This window comes from Dunckerocampus dactyliophorus, chromosome 11, assembly GCF_027744805.1.
Source record: "Dunckerocampus dactyliophorus isolate RoL2022-P2 chromosome 11, RoL_Ddac_1.1, whole genome shotgun sequence".
Taxonomy (NCBI): domain Eukaryota; kingdom Metazoa; phylum Chordata; class Actinopteri; order Syngnathiformes; family Syngnathidae; genus Dunckerocampus; species Dunckerocampus dactyliophorus.
In genome coordinates this window covers 9,730,454-9,756,045 of record NC_072829.1, presented here as the reverse complement: position 1 = coordinate 9,756,045, position 25,592 = coordinate 9,730,454, and the positions used below count along the sequence as shown (strand labels likewise).

The window sequence follows — 25,592 nt, the reverse complement described above, 5'->3', positions numbered from 1 at the left end:
ACGCGCTGACATAACCATCTGCTTTCCAGCACTCACTGCTCAACAGCCAATAGGACTTCAGCCCGCTTATATAAGCCATCGCTTCATAAGCAACGCTGTATGGAGTCTTTCCGAAAACAGTCATATGAAAACAGGAAATAATGTATTATAGGTAGGGATGCACATATTTTTTTTGTCAAGCCGATACTGATAACTTTATGCTCTCAAGACCAATACCTATCGTTTTTTTATGTGTATTTTTTTTTAAATTTAGATTTCACTGCTGTTTGTGCACACCTGGAGAAAAGTACGACTCAAACAAAGTTGGATTTGACAAACTGTATCTGTAGATTCGCCCTAATCAAATAGCATGGCATCACTACTATTGACAAAACATACAAAACAGTACAAACCGTGGCTCCAAGAGGTTTATTAAGCCAACAAAAGCCGGTATCTTCAACAGTGAAAAAGGGCTGGTCGTTCAGCGCCAACACTTCCATTACAAAATCCAGATCGCTTTAGCCCTCGGGTTATCTCTGGCAAACTTTTTGCACTTTTCAAATGCCGCAGCGTTTGAACAAGCCCGGACGTCGTAGCGATGCTGGCATTTCAGGTGGGTGGTAAGGTTTGATGTGTTAAAGGTTTTTTTTCCCCTCATAGTAGAGCATTTAGTGCAACGAGCACGCAAAATGTCTTCCTCTGAAACAGTCGGCCACTAAGGTCACAGGCAGGAGAAAAAAAGGAGTGCTTGATTTGCTCACCAGCACAGTATGGGTCATCTTGCCTCATTGGATTGTATTTTGAAATGATCGTTTATCTGAGCTATTTTATAATTTATCAGATTTATCGGTAGGACATCATAATTCCTCATATTGGCCCGCTAATTATCCGTCCTTAATTATAAGCTTACCCATCGCAGCCTTTGCAGATGGCGTAGCAAGGTTAAGATTTTTTTGTTGTTGTTGTTTTTAGCGTGCACAAACCTTGACGCAGAAACATAAATCAGGCAATTTCCTGATGAATGTTTATATAATAGACTCATTTGAAATTGAATGACCTCAATGTGTTGATTCAGGTGTTAAAAAGGTGAATATCAGACTGTGGAAGGAAAGTCAGAAGTAGCCAATAAAGGTAACAACATTCCCCTTGTAAAGAGCCCCTGCCTGATTTCACTAATACATCAAACATTGTACAGTGAATCCTTAGTTTTCGTTAGTAATCATTGCAAAAATTCAGCCGAAAACTGAAATGTACAAATAACCGCAGCAACTTTTCCCACAGGAAATCATGTAAATCCAATTCATCCGTTCCAGACACCTAACAATATTAACAAAAAATACCAAAAAATTCCCAAAGTGGGGTACGCCAACTGTCGTAGGGGGCACATAAATAATAAAGTAAAACAATTAGCGCCTAACACTCCCAATTATGAGCGCACCTGAACGCCTCATAGCACAGGGCGCACAGGGCGTCATAGCAGAAAGAAGGGAGGAGACACAGCAAGGAGTTCTTCATTGCTCTGTGTGAGTGATATGAAGAAGTAAGTTGGATGGTTTAACTTACATGGACGTTCCAATCCCTGCGCTGTGAAAACCTCCCAAATGTACAGGTATGAGCAGGTCAGGACGAGAGCGTGGGGATTCCCCTGAAAACGAAGCTTTATCGCTGCTTGTGTGTATTTTTGTACTTCAGATCCTGCTTTATCAGGTTTGTTCAACTTTCCCTTTCACTTTGCTATCAAATTAATATGCAGACTTAAATCACAGCGATTGCAAGTGGACAAAAGTGAAGCTCAAGTTCAACCCATTCAAACGGAAGGATCCCAACATCCAGCTGAAAATAAAATATATGTAGGATGAATACTTCGATACGTTATTCATCGCCAAGAGAAATTCACATCTTATCTATTTATCAGCGCTCATGTAAAACTTGTCTCAACATTTGACCTTGACAAATAAAACATTTTGAACCTGAATTACTTACTATAAAATTAATTAACCAATAACTCCCACTCGATATTTCAATTTTATACAAATTAAAAATGGTTTATGCTTCTTTTTAAGTGTGCAGTAGTAGGGGGTACATGGCTTCAAGTCAAATGTCTGAAGGGGTACGCGACTGTGAAATGTTTGGGAACCACTGTTATAGAGAATGATTATAGTTTTACATATGTTAGAGGTGGGGACATTTTCCACTCTGTCTTATCTGCAACAGAGAGATAACACATGCCAAGACTTCTCTTGGAACAACAGCACCCCGTTCTTCTTTCACTTCACACACATCACAGTCATCCTTCCTATCTCCTAGCTAGGACACTCATCCCTCTAGCTGAGAACTGGCTGGAATCAGACCGGGTCAACATACCAACAAAGTTAACGTGAAGTTTCCTGAGCACTGGGACCGGAAGAGGAAGAGGAACTCAGTTTCACTTCAGAGACCATCCGAACTTGCCAATATCTCGGTTAGCGGGTTGATCGTTCTCTCCAGCTCTGGCATTATAATTGCTTGTATCTACTCCTTTTTAATGTTAAACAGTTAAACTTTAACAGTTAAACAGTTAAACTCAGATTCATAGCCTTATTCCGGCAGCTGTTAGAACAAAATAATCTGGGTGGGCCTCGTCCTGTAAAAGGGCCGGTCCCAACACATACTGTACAGAGAACAAGGAGAAATAAATATAAAGGACTAATAAAATAGATAAATGATAGATAAATTGACATTTAACATCACTTTTACCTTTATTAAAGACTCTTGTTGGAATATGGAAGACAGCAAGCAGGGGAAAGAGAGGAGGACACCCTATCTCCCGCTAACTGTTCTTCATTGATCCACACCAACAGCAACTTATCAACATCTTCGATTGTTTGTGATCTCTGTTTTGTTAACACCTTTACCTTTTTTCAACATTATCTTCCTTCATTTCTTCTTTCTTCGCCAGGATGGAACTGATGCGGCCTCGCCATACATCCTGGCAAGAACGGCCATGCGGACGTCACCTTTGTACATTCATGACGAGTTCTTCACCGTCATTATCAAGGTGCTGGCACTCACAATTCTTTGGCCCCTTGTCTTTAGCAGTCACACCCAATTAAAAAAGCACACAGGCTGAGTCACAAACGTGTGAGATGCTGCATCGATTCGTGACACGGTGCGCGGGCAAACAAACTAGTTTTCTATGCTCAGTGTTTGGCTGTATGAAAACCAAGACAGTGAACAACAAATGGGGTGAAATAAAGTCAAACTGTCATCAAAAACCAAATCATAGAAAAATTGGGGCACGGGAAACTTCCTCACGATCGCGGGTATTGTCCTGAGCCCTTGTGAGCCCACATCGCACAAAAACCCCCAAAAGCTACCGGCCAGCTCGCGAACTTGACAAAATGCAACTTGAAATGCAGTCTGCAGTGGCGTACAAATGCACACAAGTGACACAAAACAAACAAAAAAAATAAAACATTGTGTGTTCCATCTGTCGTCCTTGAATAGTTCCTAATGGCTTTGGCACCAGTCGTTTATTTCCTGGCCTCCGTCGTTCCACTGTCTTCTCACTGACTAATTTACTCCAATGAATTTTACAAAGCTGATTAATTAAAAAATGTTGCCTATGGACATCAATACACGAGGACGATCTCAGCCCTCCGAACGCGCGAGGAAAGCCAGCTGCCTGAGTCAATTATATAATTAGTTGAAGTAGATTAAATGAGTAATTATGATGTTTGAATCATTTAATAAGAATGCTCGGATTTCCCCCAAAAGCCTAAATGACTGTGGTCACATAAACAAACAACTCAATTTGAGCTGTCATAAAGGGACGGGAACAACTAAAATAAAGTTAGTCAAAAATGAACTTAATGTGACTGTACTGTATACATTGCATACAATTACAGTGTGGATTAATGTGGGTTGGCGACAACAAGTCAGTCAAGAGAAACCTGTTTTGTATTGTGTACATTACAGACTGTACACTGTGGGCTTTTGTGGGTTGGATCATACTTCTGACACCAATTGTGGCAGTGGAATGCTACTTCAATATTAATATACCATTTTACCATGCATGCAAATTAATGGCCTTTTTATACACATAGAGGCGTCAGTATAAAAACAAATTGTGTTTTGTGTTGTGTATGTTACCATGTGGGTCAATGAGGGTTGGATCCCACTTCTGACACCAATCGTGGCACTGCCATGCTACTCCAATATTACTATACTACTGTTATGAGTCTGCGACCCTCGTGATGATGCCTTTTATGCCTTGCGGCATAAAAAATGGGTGGATGGATGGATGAGTGCAAAAATATATATATATACATACATATATATATATATAAAAGTTATTTAAGATAATTTTGTGTTATGTATCGTGGATACTACATAGACTGTGGGCCAATGCGGGTCGAATCCCACTTCTGACACCAATTGTGGCACTGACTTCTTCAATATAACACCATTGCAATGAGTGAACGTGAATGCGTGGTCTTTTTTGATATACAGTAGAAGATATAAGACCGACCTTTGCTGGCACTCTCCACGTGGTCCAGTTCATCTGGAAACCTCAAAATCTCTGGGTATGCCTCGTCACACTTCTCCGCCAGAAAGTGAAGCAGCGTCGTGTTTTGAGTTATTGATTTGGTGTCTCGCAGCTAAAAAGAAAGAAACAAAAAAATACCAAGAGCCGTGTTTACATTGATTTAAGCATCAGGTGTTTGGCAAATGTATTGAAGAAATGTATAATTTATAAAATAATACATCATTTTAAAAAGGAAAACATTAACTTAATGCAAAACAATGTACTCAAAAAGGACAAAATATGATGAACAACTCGAAATTTAGCAGCCTGAAACATTTACAGAAATTCTAAACTAAAACAATAAAATGCATTTAAAAAACAATACAAGAATATAAGATATGATGATGTCAACTTCAAGACAACATTGTGTCAGCAATGAGAAAGCTCAGTCTTCCTACAGAGATGCACAGAAAAGTTATTCCGTAATCATTCCCCGCCGCAATTGCCATGCTGCTCCGATAGCCTGCTGGGGAAGCTAATTAGCAGCACACAGCACTTTGTACTCATACTGAAAGTATCCATGCTGCAAACAGCCACAGTTGGATTTGCTCACACGCACTCATGTATGCACCTGGCCCAACACATACGCACGCACATAGACACAACACGCACACACACGCACACACACACAGTAAATTGAGACAATTACAGGTCGTCTGGGCAACGTCACACGCACACAGAGGCGCACGCACTTCATCAAGTGAGGATCAGTCATTTGCTCGTGTTGTGCAATCCCTTCTTCATTTCACAAGTTATGAATTTGAATGTGTTTATTGTCACATTCTAAGCTGTTATTGCCACACAAAAACTCCATTTATTATATTAAACTCATCAGTATGTTTACGGAAAGCTAGTCATATTATTATTTTATTCTCCCCTTTGGCTCACTTGGACGACGCTAAGATCCTAAACTGAAATTATAATGATTTCTCATAAAATCTGCATTTAATTTTGGAATATTGAGTTGATTTTAATCATTTAATATTATGACTTTATTTTAAACTTTAGTCTCATAATATTATGACTATAGTTTTAAAACATAATGCCATTTTCTAAATAGTATGAATTTATTATTGTAAATTAAAATGCTCTTGTAATATGACTATTTTAAATTCCACATATCATTTTATCATTTAAAAATATAATGTTATGCCCGTATGATTTTTTTTAATTTTTTTTTTTCCTTTACTATCTTAACTTGCAACTTTGGTCTTGCAATTTCATGATTATATTATTTTAAAATTCAAATTTTAGTCCCACAATATTATGGTTTCATGATTTTGAAATACAACTTTTTTCCTATACTATTGTGACTTTCCATCCATCAATTTCCTATGCCGCTTATCCTCATTAGGGTCGCGGGGGTATGCTGGAGCCTATCCCAGCTGACTTCGGGCGAGAGGCGGGGTGCACCCTGCACCCTGGACTGGTTGCCAGCCAATCGCAGACTATTGTGACTTTATTATTTTAAATTACAACTTAGTTTTGTTACTCCAATCTCGCACAATTACTACTTAATTATCATAGTAATAGTAATTATTATGACTTTATCATTTTAAATGCTTACTTTGTTATTGTGATTTTTTTTTACTAGTATCATGATATTGTTTTATTATTTTAAAATACCAATTTACTCATTATTTTAAATCACTTCATTTTTGTACTATTATGACTTGCAACTTTATTGACGTACATTCAGTCATTCTTGAAAACAAATATTTTTCTTGGATAATTATACCTTTATTCTTTATTGTATCTTAGCTTCTACTAAGTATAACATATTTGCCACTTCCATACTCACGCATAGTAAATGCTATGCAGTAAATGCTAGTGCTAAGAATGACTTTTTCAAAGAAGCAAACAACAGTAGTGCTGGGCGGATCCAAGCGTCTGATGGTAAAAGTCTGTCCTGCTCGGAATGAAATTGAACACAAATCTGCTCGGCGTCTTTAATTATTAAAAGTGGCGCTGGCAAATTGTTATTTAATGTTGCTTGTTATTCCCCTTCGGTATGGCAGGGATGTTTTTGAGTTATGGAGCAGATGTTTTCATCCGTTCATCCAATATGTTGGAGCCTCTGTAGCGCTGTTCATCAAATATGCTGTTATTTAACAACACGTAATTATTGGTATCCAAGTCATTGTTTTTATACACTAAAACAGTACTGACATCAAAGCCACATGCCAGGCGGTGGGCGTTCAGAATATGCTACGTGATCAGGCTCATTCATCTCTGAAAGATTTGTGTGTCCTTGACAGAGTTGTGTGTGTGTGTGTGTGTGCGCATGTGCTGTTCATTCCCATCATCAACCTCATCCTCCCTGATGAGCCCATTAGGTACCCGAGAACTGCCACCCAGGGGTCAATTCACCTGATTGACTCAAGTGAGAAAAAAAGACTTTTTTTGCTGCCTGTCGTTCATCAATAATTGGCCAATCAGCCCCCCGGGGCCTTTTCCAGTCTCTTCACTAAGACTACACATCTACACCATGATTGGTACATTGCACATTTCTTCCTTCCCTTTGTCCTAAACGCTGCCTTAGCATTTCATCATAAATGGAGCCTTTGTAAAACAATGACAAACATGCCATTTTAAATGTCAAAATAGCTTGCATCTGTGTCATACACCTTGTAAGACAATTTTATCTACAGAGCAGCATCCATTAGGGCTGGCCTTTTCAACTAAATTGTTCTGGGGGGTCACATTTTCAGGAAGCTAAGTACCGATGGGGGGGGTGGACAAATGGCTGATGCAATCAGAAATAAAGCAATGCAGACTTCAAACAGAAGTACTGCTAATGATAGTCAAAGATCCTCCATATGACAGAAGCACTGTGCAGTTTTTAGGGAGCTATTGCAATAAAATGCTGGTCAAAGATCCTCTATTTCACAGTAGTATGCTGATGTTTTTTAAGGCCCTACTGAGTCAAAGATTTGGAGGCCTGTGCTGTTTTTAAGGACCAACCACAAAAATGCAATTCAAAGATCCTCGATGTGAGAGGAGTGGTCTGTTGTTTGTAGGGACCTACTGCAAAATGCTAGTCAAAGATCCTCTATATTAGAGGAGCACTGTGCATTTAGAAGGACCAATTGCATAAAATACTCGTCAAAGATCCTCTATTTTAGAGGAGCACTGTACGTTTTTAAGGACCTATTGCAAAAAAATGCTAAGCAGAAATCCACTAAATCCTCCGAGTGACATTGAGGTAATCTATAGGTAATCTATAAGACATGGGGCCCTCTGCTGTTTTTAAGGATCTTCTGCAAAAAAAAAAAAAAAAAAAAAAAAAAACAACAACAGAAAACACTCTGAGCCCTCTGATGCTTTTAAGGACCTACTGTAAAAATGTTAGTCAAAGATCTTTGGTATGACAGCAGTGCTCTGCTGTTTTTAAGGACCTACTGCAAAAATGCTAATCTAAGATCCTCAGTATGACAGAAGTGCTCTGCTGTTTTTTAAGGTCCTCCTACAAAAAAAAAAAATGCTATATATAGACTTATGTTCATTTAAAAGTTAATAGTAATACCTAATTTATGCCATTTTTATTTTAAAAATCATGTTCAATCCTAGAGAAAAGTAATTGTATCAACTTAATTTTTAAGAACAATAAACATAAAAAAAACAATTGAAATATCAAAATATTAAGACCATGCAAGATCATTCTTCCACCTCAATTCAGGTTGTCCGTTGAACATCATTTTTGAAGATGTTGTCATTAAAATACTGATGGACATCGTTGTGTATTACCATTTTTTTTTTCCAGAGAGCGCTCCAAGGCTTGTGTGCAGCATCTGCTAGTCCGATCACTCCTGTACCACTACAACAACACCTTATAAAGACAACCGAGAAGGACAGACGAACGCAAATGCTCCCAAAAAGAAAATCATATTCTGCAGATTACAAGCTGCAAGTAGTGAAACATGAAGGCGAAAACGGTAATCGAGCTGCAGAAAGAAAATTTGGAGTGAACAAGAAACTGTCAAAAAGTGGAGGATACTCTAACTGGAATGAAGACAACAACAAAAAAGCTAATTGTGGGCTAAAAGCTAGATGGCCACAAGTAGAGGAACAAGTTTAAAAAATGGGTGCTTGAACAACGTGCTGCCGGGAGACGCTCGTCCACACCCAGGTACGTGCCAAGGCCATGGATATAGATGACTTTCCGGGCTGTTTCGGCTATAATTATCTGAATAACTGTCAATATGTTAAAACTGTTAACATACCACCTGTTCACGTTATGTCAACAGATGCCTTTTTAGCCTGTTGTTCTCCATTTTATTGTTATTACTACAACTCGCCTTTCAAGATGAAATGTCTGTTCTTGGTCTCTGATTTTATAAAATCAATTTCCCCCACAAACATGCGATTTATAGTCCACTGTGACTTATATGTGTTTTTTTTTTCCCTCTTCATTGTGCATTTTTGGCTGGTGTGACTTATACTCCGGAGAAATGTTTTGCTGTAGGCACAATAGTTGATACATTTCAGCATATTTTTTTTCCCCAAAAGTAGATTGAAGGTCGGCGTAGTATACTGTATAGTCAGATGAAAAGTGAGCAGAAAAAAGTGACTTGGTCAGCTCCAGTGTGGCTCTCAGCGGACTGGTGTTTGACTTTAAAGCGTATTTTCACTGTGACATGACTTTCCTCGCCTTGGTCCACAGCGGGAGTTTCCCCCCTTCGCTCACTTTTAATTAAGGAACAGGAGTCCAGCGGCACAGCGCACACAATAGGACAACCTTGTCTCAGTTTCTACAATGTGACACGCAGCGGGACAGAACTTTACGTACACCTGCACTATCTAATGAGACCCAATAAAAGAGTGTGATTACAATGTTGCCATTACAGACATAACACTAATAACAAAATACACACGGATGCAAGACCTTGCTGGGTATGCTGATGTGTTCTAGTTCATCATATTACTCCAATATAAAATTATATATAAAAATAGCATCCGCGAGCAAGAACAACTTGAGCACACTTATTTTTAAATGTACCTTGATATGATGATGAGTATGTAGTACCCTGCAAAAGTAGTGTGCATTTAAACCCAAAAACAGACAAAAAAGAAAGGTAAGAAAAGTAAAAAGTCAGAGGATCATAAAAGCACATTTTTAAAACAACAGTCGAGGTGAAAATGGCAAGAAATAGTATAAATAAAATAAGGTCAGACTTAAATAAATACATTAATTAATGAATAAAGGCCAGACAATAAACAAACAGGTTAAGAAATATTTGTTGAATTAGATTTGATTTGTTCCTTCGTTGGTTAGTTAGGAGGATACTTCCTGGTTCATGGACGATGATGGACACATGGGCGGTGCTATTGTGATTCTGGGGAACGCAGGCGGGTTTTCATTGATGACACACATCAGTGGCTCAATAGGTGAAAATAAATCCTGGCAGAATATGCACGTCTTCCCACAACCTCACTTTTTTTGTGTCTAATTTTGTGTGTCATCCAAATGACTGTTTTACTCATGGTCAGGAAAAAGGTCATTAAAACAGCAAATCTAGTGTTGACATGATAACATGGCTGTGACAAGTAAATCTAAGTCTGTCTATATGGCAGCGCATTAAAATAGGAGCTTCCACTGTTGTCATTACCAGTGCGTCATTACCTTGCAGAGGAAGCTGACGTTGAAGCCGAACGTCTGGGCATTCCTGGAGCCGGCGTTCATGTAGTTGCCGACCAGCAGCACCAACTCCAGCAGCTTCCTGAATCCTTCGCTCTTCTTCACCTCCTCGCAGGCGAACGTGACGTTCATGATGTCGGGACGGATGTTGTTCACCTGCTCCTCAAAGGTCAGCTTGAACAGGATGCCGTTGAGACGTGGCCGGAGGAGCTTGACCGAACTCATCTACAGGACGGATAATACACGGCAGTGTGTTGACTCACTTTCAGAATGTAATACGGCTGTATGGCTGCATGTCACCTGTACATTGACTATTCGAAAGTAGATTTTAGTTTACTTCCTACAGTATTATCCCTTGGCAATATAGTGTAACTACTGTATACACGTGTACTGTGTACATTTTACTATCTTACGGCTTATCAATGTGTAAATTATCTCTCCAAAAATGTATTTTTTGTTTATTTTATGGTATTTGAATAGTTGTGACACAAAAAAAAAACAGAATTAGTTGTACTAACCGGAATTTGAGCAGAATTTTTATGTAAAGGAAGCTACGCCTCTATAGTTGCACAAGTGTCATGGACGAAGTCTGCTTGGGCCACCAAAGTTAACCGTTTTTTTTTATTTTTATTTTTTACTTTTGGCTGGTTGACTTAACATGCTGGACTTGCTGTGATTGCATGTCCAAGTGACAGTGTGAACCTGGAACAGATGAATTATCTTCCATTATTTTCGACAGGAAATGGTGATTTTGTGTGACTCTCGTGTATTTAAAAGTTTAAATCACTTTTTATTTGGATATTTTGGCTTAGTTCCATCTCCCTCTTATCTGCTGGAATAGAAATGTGTAGTCTAGCCTACTGTAATCATCTTTAGCTGTCCTGTTGATACAGTTTGTCATTTCCCCAACTATTCTGTCCTCAAACAAACAATACAATTTGACTTTCACAGCAATGGATAAAAACCAAGGCGACGTTGTAAGATAAAGAAACGCAGGACGTGACAGCAACTTTCCCATCCAAAAAAATCAGTTTCATTAATTCTGAAATGTAGTTGGGTCTCTGCTCTCTCTTTCACTTGAACTGATTTGTATACAATAAGCTTTAACGTATCTTATTTCCCCTGAGAGCTAAATAGCAGTCAAGTGAGCGGGGCTCCTTTCATCAGCGGGGAGGTTTATGATCACAACACGGCCGAGATCATTTGGGAAGCGGCCTGCCTTCATATCCCCACATGCCCCGCTTCATTACGCTTGACTAAAAGACAGAAGCCAACAACTTTCACTGAATTAGGAGAAGAGCATTAAGGAGATGACAGCACACCTTTGAATCCCTTGGGCCCGGTTTCTTTATTAAAAGGGCCTAATGTGATGATCATTTAGTTTGGAAAGTTCAAACATTGAAGTTGCCCAAAGAAAAATGCAGCAGAGGCTGCTGATAAAAGTGGTTCAAAGTTGCAATAGTAAAAAATCTCAGTGACAGTATACCTTTTAACTCTTACTACAGCAAGCAACCCATATCATATGCAGTACCGCTCACAATAAATCCAGTAAATGTATTGCTATAACGTAAGAAAAAAAAATAAATAAAAATACATTGAGAAAGATGAGCACAATGTATCACACTGGGCATCTTCTAATTACTAAGGACATTGTTTTGGTTTGTTTATCTACACATTTACATGAAATACAAACAAAATTAGACAATTTCAATTGAAATTGCGTGTGAATCTTCAAATGCTGATGGTAAATTAAAATATAGACTGAATGGTGGGCTATCCTAGAAATGTGTTGAAAGAAAAAAACATCAGTTTGGGAGACGGCCAGTCTTCAACCTGAGCCATGCCATCCTGCACGGAATAAAAGTGGGGATTTTTCTATCAGGGAAGTCCTGATAGATAGCCTACATCAGATGAAGATATTGATGTTAGAAGATTATGTGGGAGTAGTTAGCGAACAAAAAAAACCTCAAAAATTTGAAATGTTGGAATGCAAAAATGGAGAATGATTTTTGAAATGAACAACTGCATGAGGACTGAGGATCGAACCAGCAAACATCACGTTGGGAGACGACCTATCGACCACCTGACCCATTTCACCCTGTAGAATATGTGAAATGTTACAGTTGTGGAACATGTCAAATGTAGGGGGCACCATTTAATTTGTCCATTCCTTTTTAGCAGACTAAAAACGATGTTGTTGGAATGTAAAAATGCAGACTGAATGTATAACAATGCATTGAATGATGACAGTGGGGTCCAGGATCGAACCAGCATCCATCACGTTGGGAAGCAACCACCCTAAAACCTGAGCCATGTCATCCTGTGCAACAGGGGTCGTCAACCCGTCGATCGTGAGCTACTAGTCGATCTTTCAGGATTGCTGGTCGATTGCGAGAACATTTTGAAAAAAATGCATTATCATATCAGCGCCCCGCCTCCCAGAGAGCGACCAACAGGTGTGCATTTTGTCCACTGAGCACTCCTGTACGCCTCGCCGCTATCCAGGCAGCAACCGCAAGCCCCAGCAAGGAGCCCAGTCCCCAAAACCCGGCCGGAGGTACACTAGTACACCGACTCGCCTCGTACACCGACTCTCCCCCAGCGCTGGCAAAAAGGTCGAGCGAAAGACGGAGGGAGTGACAGCGATGCAGCGATGTGCTTGCGCACACAACAGTAATTACTGCACGTTAATAAGGCTCAAAGTCTGCCTTTGCTACCTCAAACATAACTCCACAGACGTGCACCTCCAAAAAAATCTTTGAGCCGCTATGACGCTGCTCGTTAAGGGCTGACTGTTGTAGCACATTGACCGGCCCTTCTCTCCTCAATCCGCATCGCTCAGCCACTACACTGAGCCGACAAGCCAAACAGTTGTGGTTTGCTCTTGAAGCCGATGCCACAACCCCAACCCGGATCAAGAGACACAAAAGTAGGAGTGGAGGGGTGCCATCTGCTCAGGGGCCATCTGCTGCCCGTGGCTCATTTGTCTTTGCAGGTTCACGTCCGAGACCAGGGATCTCGGTCTCAAAAAGGTTGGAGACCACTGCTGTAGAATATGCACCAATTTACAATCATGAAAAATGTCAAAATGATTTTCCACCTTAGCGGAATAAGAAGAAGTAAATTTCTCACAATATATATATATATTTTTTACTTTTGGCTGTATCTTACATATTATTGCTGTCTGATGAAAAAATAAAGAATTAATCAAATTAAAGCGTTATACATAAATAAATAATTAAATATAAGAAACACTAAAAGCTGTGATGAAAAACTTGCACTTAAAACATGAATCCTGCCATCCAATCCATAGTATTCTTGCTTTCAAAGAAAGAATCTTTTAGATCATCCACGGGAACATTGGACATTTACTTACTACAATCCCAAACTGCTCCGACTCCACCAGCTCTTCATATTCACTCTTCAGTTCAGCGAGCGACGACAGCTCGTTCTGCTCCGGCAGGTTCTTTATCAGGTTCTGCAGACGCACACACACACACACATAAAGACATAAGTGCACATAAAGTGACTCTTCATGCAAATCTCATTTTGGGTCCATGTCATCTCAAAGACACGGATGCGGCGGCGTGTGTCCTAAATCAACTTAAGCTTGCTTCACTAAGCCGCTACATTTTACAGCCATGCCATGTATTCATTAACAATCATCTACTTGTGACCCGCATCAACTGCACAAGCTTTTCATGGCCAATGAAGACAACACGAGGTGGGCAAGTTCACTTTCAGGGCAAAGGAAGAAAAATGCACAGATGTTATCCGTAGTGGACTTTCCATTGATGAAGGCAGACAAAAAGATGACAGTGATGATAGTGAAGATGGGGATGAAGACACGTAAAAAGGGGGGGAGGGGGCGTGTTTTTGTAAATGTTAATCATCTGCGTGCACGCCAGCAAACTTAGCAGGACTGAGGAGGTTTCTGCCAAAAATGTAAATTGAGTAAGTGCAAATACAATGGAAGCATTACGACTTGGACTTGCTTTTCTTCAGCTGGACCTTGGCTATTTAGTGAAGATTTATTACAGGTCCTCTGTTATGCAGAGGTGACTTTTTAATGATGTTCTAACTGTATCATCTCCCTCATCTCGTTTGCTCCACTTTTGTGGGCACTCAAACGCTGGCTTTTTATGATGCCATGAAGGAAAAACCTCCTTCCTCATGGACACGACATCACTTCTGATAGGCCTCTAGCTTGATGAGGCAACCCCGCTTTCTAAAAAAAAAAAAAAAATCAAATAAAACTCAGGCTTCACTACACATCTTAAAATAGCTCTGACAACTCTCAGTCAGTCAGCTACATTTGCTTGTTTCCACTGAGGGCCACATCCTGAAAATCCTTCTAAACACTGCGTCTGAGCTTTGTGATATAGGTGAAAAATATTACCTATTATATATAATATATAATAATATTATATATTATATGTAATATTACTATTAGCATGAACTTTGGTCTTTGCTCTTTTTTCCCCATTTTTCCCATATTTCAACTTTCTTCTTAACTCAATTAATAACAAAGACCCAGTTATACGTTTGGATAAACCCGAACGCCCGATCCCAACAATGTATTTACACGTCTTTTAGGTTTTTTTTGCAAGATCATCAAAAAGAGGGGATGACGCAACTCCCCACTAATTGATTTGTGGCACGAGTGATAAGAGCTCAGCAGAGGTCATGTGGACGGAAAAAACATACATGGCAGAAAGGAGGAGGTGAGAGAGCGTGGAGGAGTGTAGCGTGCAGAAGGTTACGCATTGTAGCGAAATTTGAACACACACATGCACACACACATGCACACACATAGTTCAGTTCCAAAAGTGAACCTTGAAATCTTCATTAAATGTACTTCTCGTAGTATTACGACTTTATTCCCACCCTAATAAAAAAAAAAAATCCAACTTTATTTGTTCTTTTGTTTGTTTTTCATAATATTATGACTTAAAAATATATATATTTTTTTAATATTTCAACTTGGTCCTATTAAAATGATGTTCTGTTTCCTCATGACACATTGGTATTCTTATTTAATTATGACCATTTCTCATTAGAATACCATTTTTTCTCTTATATTTGACTATTTTACTACTATATTTGAATATTTGACTTCTTTCTCCCTGCTGTTGTTGTTTTTTTTTTATTTTCCTAATATTTCAACATTCTTCTTGTAAATGTTCTTTTTGTAATGGTGACTTTATTCCCATAACATTTTCACTTTATCCTCCTAACATAATAACTATTCCTGCATCTTAATTTTATTTATCCTAACTTTAGTCGTTCTTTTGTTTTTCACAATAGTACAACTTTAAAAAAATTACTTCTTTCTTTAATATTTCAACTTTATTCAACTAAAATTCTGTTATTTTTCCTCACAATAATACATTTTTTTTACGACTTTTTCCCTTTTATACTACATCTTCTTTCTCCTAATATTTTCACTTTCTTCTGGTAAAACAGTATGATGTTGCTGTTAAAACGTTACTGCAATTTAAGCACTGTAGCTAACAAGATATGTTTATCCTGCTAACATTTGCTATTGTATCTGATATATGTCAGGGCGCCTGCCTTTATGTCACATTTCATGCTCGAAATGCTGCACTGCCTAAGCCCAGAAGCGGTTAAGAAAAGGGCATTTAACCAAAAAAGCAGGCTTCTCTACACATTTTTAAATAAAGCCTAAAGCTCTGCCAGCTATCTGTCAGTCAGATACAGACGTTTGATTGTTTTGTTCTGTTCAAAAAGCTAACCAAACGTGATGTTATTGTTTGAATTTACTGTAATGTTAGCACTGTAGCTCTCAAGCTATGTTAAGCTTGATAATACTACTTGTTGTGTGTGATATATAAAGAGTAGATTATAATCAGGGCGGCAGCCTTTAAGTCACATTTCCTTTATGTTACCGCCTAACAGGAAGAAGGAAAAGGGACATATTGGACCCCAAAGGAGGCTTTTCTACACATAAAACCTGGAGCTCTGCCGACTATCAGTCCATCATCTCTAGACATGAGAGCTGCAAGTTTGATCATTTTCTTTGGTTTTATTTAGTTTTTTTCAGCAAACAGGCTAACCTAGCAATATGTTGCCATGAAAACGTGATTGTAATGTTAGCACTGTAGCTTACATAGTTATTTGTAGCCATTCCAGCCACAACTGCACTGGATGGCCACGGATGATGATGTCTCTGTTCTCCCCCCAGGACGGATGGAGCAGTGTTAAAAAATAAATAAAAAATACAGCAATAAAACAAGCACTTCCTCACGTCGCATGCTCCTGCTGAAGCTCCAATTAGAGCCTTGATAATGAGACTTGCGATAATATCACCAGAAGCAGATCTAATTTAGGGGAAAAAAATGCATTTGTCTTAAATTGAATCAGAATTGATTGGGAATTATTATGTAGTTAAGTGATAACAGGCTCCAAGAGTAGCCTCGTTCCCCCTGCAGGGCTGGAGGTAATCTGTGTGTATAGTGGAGACTACACCGTGCTCATGTACGATAATTACACATACAGAACATTTCATTTTTCGTACACCTGATGAATACAGGATAATTGCTACTTGACGGAAACAGAAAAGCACTCATGTGACTTGCAAATGTATGCTGGTAATGAAGCCAATATGTATGCAAGTGCAGAAATATGAGGCAGAAGGCAATGTGGCTGTTTTGTTGTTAATATTATCTTTATATATATATATAAACATATATATACACACATATATATATATATATAAACATATATATTTTTTTCATTTCAAGGGACAATAACTGTTGCATTAGTAATACGATTCCTCCACAACAGCATCACCTGACCCAAGCATTGCATTTAACAATTCTCAATAAACATCGTTATATTTATTTTCTTTCCACAAATATTCTGCGCAGTGTGTTTTTGCCAGTTTGTTTGTTAAACAACCGAGACACATATAATTACTTAAGACACACAATACACAATCATCGGGCACGATATAATAAGAGCTAGTGTTAAAAATGATTCCAATAGGAAAAACAATGTCCGGTTTTTATAGGTGTTGTAATTTGACTTTTGAGAGGTGTCGAATACAGTGGCTATATAAAGTTAGATTTAATTTCATTCATATTAATTTCATTGAAATATGCAACTATGATACGCATTTTTTAAATTCAAATTAAAATCAAGTAAAAGTTCCAAATCAGTTTTTTTTTTTTTTTATTTACCCGTGTAAAGAATGACCTTGATAAAACATATATTGTTTATATTATTATACTATATTATTATTTCTACATACGGTAATCCCTTGCCACTTTGCGCTTTTCAAAAATACATTAATGAATATATCAAGCTGTTCCCTGGGTGAGTCTGGTGATCCCAATCACCATCTGGACCCAGGAATTTTTTAAATGATTCTTTAATATTGCGAGATAGGACCATTTTCGACATTTGTGCATATAATGCCACAAAAAATGGTCACAGCACTTGGAATAAAAATACAGGACGAGTTTCCATCAGATTCTGTAAAATATCAAAGATTGATCCAGATAATGGAATAATTGATGATGATTGATTATGATCCAGAATAGGAACAAAAAATAGGGGACCTGTGGAATTTTCATCATAGGAGGACAAAAACATGAAGCTATAAACATGCAGCAAATGCCACGATATACAGCCAAGACACTGTGGAATCCGCAGTGTGCCAACGGATTTGTTTGTATCTTCAAAAGCTACTGCTCTAGATCCAGAAGAGAACCACCATTACGGAACATGTGATTTGTGTGAATGGTAAACGGCCTTTCTGTTGCATATACTCAAAAGCACTTTGACACTGCTTGCATGCATCAGACAGAGGATTGAACCCGCAACCTTCAGGTTGGAAGACAAGCACTCTACCACCTGAGCCAAGCCGCCCCACAACTGTGCTAACCACTGAATATTGATATCATCATGAATCCAGGTGCTAATGGTATGTTTCACGGTCAAGGGATCTAAGTATGTCGCTAAAATAAATGTAATATTTATGGTGTAAATCACAATATGGGGGGAACTATGGCGCTTGGCGAGTGCTTTCCAGCTGCATGTTTGAAATATCTCACTGCTGCAGCCGTAACCCATACCAAGTTAAAACGTAACTCTGTGCCCCCGACGTCACTTCCTGGCCGCCCCCCTTTCAGCTCCCCTAGCACCGGAACACATTCACAGCAACACACACGAGCCTGAGTCCTATTTATGTCTTATTTTCTCTTATTAGGTCTACTATATTGGGGAACACGAGTGTAAAGGTGACTCCAGGAGTGTTACTTCATGTCTAGAGGGCTCTAATAATGTTAAAAAACAACATCTTTAGAAGGCCGCAAACAGGTTTTCTATGGTCTAACTCCTGAAATGTCCTATTTATAAAAAAGTAATCCTACTTCACGGAAATTCACTTGTCACAGTCGGGTCTGGAACCAATTAACCGTGATAAACAAGGGATTACTGTGGGATATTATTATGATATGATTATTATTACTGTTGTTGCCTTATAAAAACGTATAATACAACGATGCAAGAGAAAATGCTGAACACACTACTTGTGAGACATGCAGAAGTGTCCATTGTCCATAGACACACACGCTTATTAATCATAAGGTGAGGCATGATTATTTAAAAAAAACAAAAAAACTTGTCAGACTGTTTCAGTTGAGCGCCTCTCAAGAACAAACGAAGACGATGACAGAGTAGCGACTAATCAAATCCTGTTTGAGCTCCTCACTCCATTTGTCTGTTATCTTGTTAATTATAAGAAGCCCCATAGAGCTCCGCTGACACAAACGCAGTGCCATATGTGCCGCAAAGTGGGGGGACCGGGGCGACGGTGGCGGGCCAGACTGCTCGCCACAGGCCTCCAGACGCGTGCGCACACACACACACACACATACACACACACAGAGCCACAGCAGCAGGGAAAGTGTGCATGCGGTAACATGCTTTCACTCAGGGCCTTGGCACCACATAGAAGCACATACAGGAAGCAAGGCAATCAAAGGACAAAACACTAAATAAACAATACCATCTCCTTCCTCACTAAAAAAAACACAAATAACGCCCTGGCTGAATGTGTTGGTGGTGTTTGGTTTGATACTACTGCACCACGCTGTGAGGAAATAATACTATTAATTTTATGCAACAAGAAAAAAGCAACAGAAGAGTGTGAAAGCATGACACCTGTAAAGCATTGTCAAAAACAACAACAACAACAACAAAAACAATTGATTTGCCCTTTAAAGGACCCCATATTAATTCCAAAGTGACTTTTTAATGATGTGTCCCTAGTGCCTGTTTATGAGCACCGAGGTCCTTCACTTTTATGACATCATGAAGGAAAAACCTCCCTCCTCATGGACATACCACCTCTCACCCTGCCCTGAACACACCACCTTCCACTTTACAAAGGATAACTCTGCAAAAGAAAAAAAATAACACTAATAAAGACAGACTTCACCACATGTCTTAAAAATCAAGCTCTGCCAACAATTAATCTACAGATGTGGAAGATATGTGTTTGAAAATGTGTACCTAGGCTAAGCTAGCATGATGCTGCTGTTAAAATGTGAGTGGAATGTTAGCACCGTAGCTCACATAGCTATGCTAGTGTTGCTAACGTTTGTGTCCCCCTGTCCCACTTCTTAATGTCATGTTGTTGGATGTGATATATGGCATCTATCACGCTGGACGTGCCGTTACGGTGTGTATGTAAAAAGTGGATAAAGTACACAGTAGCGCTGAGACTTAAAATTGGTTAAAAAAACAGACAACAGTATAATATGGGACCTCTAATAGTCCAAATATAGGCAAACACCTGATGCACGAGCAAGAAAGTGCTTTAGTAATGACTTGTGACATCTGACTCAGATGAATGCTGGCTTTCTCTCACCCTCATCCAGCCGTCTGATGGAGCTGACACGAGGGAGTCGTCACTAAATGTTTAAGCACGTCCTGTTTTTTGTTTTTTGTTTTGTGTGTGTGTGTGTGTGTGTGTGGCAAGTTAATGCCTGAGAAGATGATGTCGCCCCGAGGGCTTGTTTTGTGGCATATCAGAGTGGCCTCTTAATGTTTAATGTTTGCCAATGCATTTTATATGACCCCCATTTCCTTTTGAAATGGAAAAGGTTAATGACTTAACACTAAACTGCGGCGAAAAAGACTAATTAGAATTGTGCGCATTCAAGTTGTGTGCGACTGCAGTATTAAGAATAACAATGAATGAACACTTTATAGAATCTGTATGGCAAATAAAAGCAAACATGCTCTTCATTTTTTGTTGTATACAAATTAAGTGTGTGTCACTGATTTCTGAGCTGTTGTTTTACATTGGTGTTTACCCAAACGATGAACTTTTTTTTGCCAATATATGTTAAAAAGCTTATTTATTTTCATTTTTTAACAATGTCCCGTTTGTAAGGAACATGCATTTGTGGGATAAAGCAGCACAATTATGTGTTCCGCTCATCAAATGTGCCAAATCTTCTCTGCCTTTGCCAAACATCTTATTCTGCTGTTACTGTTGGCTCTTCTCTGGTGTTCTTTGTTGGATTGAAGACAGTAACAAGGAATAAGCAACATTTTGCCACTTTGTTGTTTTTTTTGTGTTTGGAAGAACTATACACGGGCCACAACAGCCTCGTCACAGACTACTGTGGGACGGCCTTTTGCTTCTCAACCAGGAGTTGTCTCAAGTCAGTGTTCGGCTTTCTGCTCCCAAATTCTGGAGGTAGTCCCTGATAAACACCCCTCACTGCAACTTGTTTGGGGCTTGTTATCATGTTGGGGTACTGCCATCTGGCCCAGTTTCCAAAGGGAGGGGCCCACACTGTATTGGTAGCACTCATGCAGCCCCAGACCATGATGCTACCACCACCACGGCTGACTGTAAGCAAGACACAGTTATCTTTCTAAAAGACTCCAAAAGACCAGAACAAGTCGCTGGTTTTGTCGCAAATCGAGGAATACGATCCGAGTGTTTGATTTGCCTTTGCTGCCCCATCATGAAGTCAAACAAAACTAAGAAGAAACAGGAAAGGGACCATGCTCTGCTTCAAAATGAACCACATCTCGCCCGAACAGGCAGCACTCGTGCAGCTCAACCACCGCGCTGCCGTCTTTTACTGTGAGCAAGACCAATTATCTTGCCAAAATAGTGCAAAAGACCATAAAAAAGCCGCCGGTTTTGTCGCAATTTACGGAAGAAGACAGAGGAACAAAGTGGTTCATTTGACTCCGATGCCCCAATGGTGAAGACAATGCATTATACGCTGCATGCCTCTTAAACTCAAGAAGAAAAAGGGAGGGGTCATGCTTTGCTTCGAAATGTCACATGTTAGAATTCATGTTGCATTTCAAAGAACCGCAGCTTCCTACCACAGCACTTGTGCAGCCCGACCATGACACTACCACCACCATGCTTGACTGGTAAGAGACACACTTGCCTTCTAGGTAATTTTTGTGTGTTTTCTTCCAGTTGATTGATGCCTCAGAGTACTTATTCCTCTGGCAAATAGGCTGGGTACTCGCACAAGGACTGCTGTGACATATATGTCTGCTAACATTGGCTTAATTATTAATATTTCATATTGCTCGTGTGAGCATATCTAGCGCAGTACCATTCATCCATCCATTTTCTATGCCGCTTCTCCTCATTTGGGTCGCGGGGGCATGCTGGAGCCTATCTCAGCTGACTTCGGACGAGAGGCAGGGTACACCCTGGACTGGTCGCCAGCCAATCACAGGGCACATATAGACAAACAACCATTCACACTCACATTCATACCTATGGACAATTTAGAGTCTCCAATTAACCTAACATGCATCACATGTTTTTTGGAATGTTGGAGGAAACCGGAGTACCCGGAGAAAACCCACGGACGCACGGGGAGAACATATGCAAACTCCACACAGGTCTTCCCGATCTCCAGACTGTGACTGTGGAGCCAACATGCTAACCACTAGACCACCGTGCGGCCATCTAGCGTAGTACCTCGGCTGAATCTTGCTTACAGATGGATAATATCATCAAGCAATGCTCTTTTTTTCATTTTGTTTTCTCCATGTACCCTCGGGGACTACGTATATTCTAAACACATGGTGACGCCATCGCCGAATTAGCTAAACATTGAAACTTTGGCACTTTCATAGCCAATTTTCAGCTGAAAGCCTAGACATGTCTAGAGGGCTCTAATAATGTTAAAAACATATTTAGAATGTCGCAAACTCATAACCTGGTCAGTTACCATGGTGATACAGCTGCTTTAATAGAAAGCTACCGTCGCATGGCTGGCTTTCCACTCAACACACCTCGCTAACCCACTGAACTCGCTTCGCAGAATACCCCCTAAATCTATACCACTATACAAGCTGTACACTGACTAGTCTACAGTATATACAAGTTTCCTTGAGAAGATCGACTGTAGTGATAATCTACCAAGCACAAATGGAAGAAATCCTGTATTTAGTCTCACAAACTCTGTCTGACAAATAGTTTTGAGGCCATGCAAATGTGCAAAAATGTGTGACACTTTAAGTGAGACGAGCCTTGTCTCCAAGGAAACCACCACATTAAAATCCAGAGACACAACAGCTGGCCCACAATACTGCCTGTAAAACATTCAGGAGCCGTTGACACAAAATACATACAAGACATGAAAACAATCCGCTCCCTTTCTCGGTACTGTTGCTATCTGAATTGAAAGCACACATTTACTGTATTTCTGTTTATGCTATTCAATTTGTCATAAAGCTCTAAAAGTCAAGTTACACATGAATGCCTATATATATATATATATATATATATATATATATATATATATATATATATATATATATATATATATATATGTATATGTATGTACACATATGCAGAAGAAATGACGAATCTCGTGTGTCGGTTAGTAAACTGTCGCCTTGTCAGATTACGTCCTCACCTTTCCTCCCTTCACCTTCACCGTGGCAACAACCTTTCCTGCCGGGTCCCAGGGGAGCCTGTTGCACGAGCCTCGCTTGTTGTTATTGTTTATCTCCCTTGTCAATCATCCAGATGACTCATCCATATGCATGTATCCTCTCTGCACCAACTCCCCATCATTACATTCGCCCATTGGCTGCGGGATCTGGCAAGCCCCGTGCCAGACTTTGTTCTCATTTGTAACAACAGGTGATTGTACCAGCTTGGCACAACAACCCGAGCATCATTTGCATGATGTACAAGTGCACATGTGGGCCACGCCGATAAGTATGGCTGTGCATTGGGCCTGTTGGATTAGAAGCTGAAGGAGGAGGCAGAGTTCGCCTTGGGTGTAATTGGAGTTTATTTTGGCGCAACTCTCGCACAGCAAACGCTGATTTGACGACACAGCGTTAAATACATTATGCTTATTTGGAAAGACCACTGGAAAAAGACATAAGTAGATGAGAATAAGAAGGAGCTGGTGTACTGTGTCCTTTGTAGGAAGCAGTGGCCATGGCCAAAAGTTCCACGTGTTCTATTTAGTCATCATTCCAATGACTTCTACTACTACTACTACTACTACTACTACTACTACTAATAATAATAATAATATACATAAGGAAATTAAGGATTTGTGTTGTTTAAATTTTTTATGTTGTTTTTTTAATTACATTTTGTTATTGTTTTGTCTGATGTATGTCACTAAGATGCAATATTCACTGACAAATTAAATGTATAAAGTACAACAATATGCAAAATATTGACAACTATAATGATATTTATCTGGATATTTGGTAACCTTTGTATATAAGGTTGTATGTATAAATTAATTAAATTAAAGAATGTATGGGCTACTTGGATATTGTTCAAAAATAGCCCATCTGCTGACATCCAGCATTCAACATTTTTCCAAAAAAACACTTATTATTTTTCAGCACAGCCCTAATTATCCACTGGGGTGTTTCATTTGATATTTATAATATGTTACGGGCCAAAACACTGCTAAGATAAAGGCCCATATAGTAGCAGTGATACTGACAGGTATTCTGATTACTGTACTGCATTACTCTTCCATGTACTCTATATTATGTTTACTGCTTCTGTTTTTCTGCTTCTCTCAAATCCCATCTTTCTGTTTACGTCTTGTTACCGTGCAAAGCTTCTTTTTTCCTCGTCAATTCCCTCTCAGTTACGACACCTCCTTGCTAAATAAATGCAGCAAGTGCTCACGTGTGGAACTGCTGCCTGATGTCACACCACGTCTCACATAGTTGTTCCGCCCCAACCTTACAATTAATCTCTCTCATTTTGAGTCGAATGTGGTTTTTAGACTGTGTCAGGCTCGGTTTGTTGCCCGTCATTTTTGTCACTGTCGCCTCGCTGATAATGAGCTTTGATTTGTTTGTGCGTTTTGGCAGGCTATGGACAATGACTGATGATGTCCTTTGTTTTAACATATTTGCATTGAAGAACGTGTCCACCAGTGACTGAGGGGACAGTGTTTGGAAATGACAACCATATTGATTAGTTTACAATACGGCATGTTCTTGCAAATGCCTATAAAAGGCTTCAGCTATGCGGATGTACTGTATGCATTTATTTAAATAACACACACAGAGGAACCTCTTAACGTGGAACAAAACCGATTTCCGTCCCCGAAAAATATGCAAATAGGACTAATCTGTTCCATGTTGCCATAAAATAAAATTGAACCTTTATGAATTCTGAATGTTATGAATTCTTTATGAAGTAAGAAGTTCTGTCTTTTTTATGACTGTTTCATTTAATTACTGTATTAAATCTGTTATTACTGTATTTTATATGTCCTTCATGTGCTCTGTGTACAGTGTGAGTGAGAAGTAAGTGTGTTGAGTTTATTTAGGTATAATATCCGACTTACACCAAACTCGGCTTTTATCGCAGTCTAGGAATGGACTTAGTACGTAACCCAAGGATTGCCTGGAATTAATTTGTCATATAATGTTGTGGGAGTCCGTCATTGGGGGAGATTTATGATCTTTAAGTACAAAATAGTTACGTTTGTCAGTCGAGCAAACTCTTCTCACCTGCAGCATGGATAACACCTGTGAATAACACTTATTTCTCATGCACACAATTAAATCCAAAAAGACAATCCCTTTATGCTTTCCTGCTATGAAACAAACTTAGTGGCATTCGGTTCCACTGTGTTTAGATACTGAAGACAGAGATGTCCGCATTTCTCATCCAGGCAGCTTGATAGCCACTCTTGTGGTAGCAAAGTGTTGTTTGATCTGGACGCTCTCTACAAACAAACAAGAGTCATTTTTCTTAGTTTGAGAAAAGCAACGAGAAGAAAAACATTTGAAATTGCCTGTAATGTCTTTGTGGAACTGTCGAGTGTTTGGAGAGCTTAGGGATGTTTGGCAAGTCGGTCTACTCTCTATTATTCGCTTATTGACTCA

The 25,592-nt window shown here is 39.3% G+C and overlaps 1 protein-coding gene across 8 annotated transcripts in view; it reads right to left on the bottom strand.

Moving 5' to 3' along the window:
* The window catches only part of diaph2 (diaphanous-related formin 2), a 471,153-nt gene that overhangs the window by 190,952 nt on the left and 254,609 nt on the right, over positions 1-25,592 (bottom strand). For all 8 annotated transcript variants that reach the window (XR_008572894.1, XR_008572895.1, XM_054792014.1 and 5 more), the window contains 3 exons: positions 13,561-13,662; positions 10,170-10,409; positions 4,490-4,619 (listed from right to left, as the gene is read on the bottom strand). Coding sequence is in view for 6 of the 8 variants with exons in the window: in XM_054792014.1 (XP_054647989.1) it covers positions 4,490-4,619; positions 10,170-10,409; positions 13,561-13,662 (472 nt within the window). In the remaining 2 variants the exon portion in view is untranslated. The remainder of the gene's footprint in view (positions 1-4,489; positions 4,620-10,169; positions 10,410-13,560; positions 13,663-25,592) is intronic.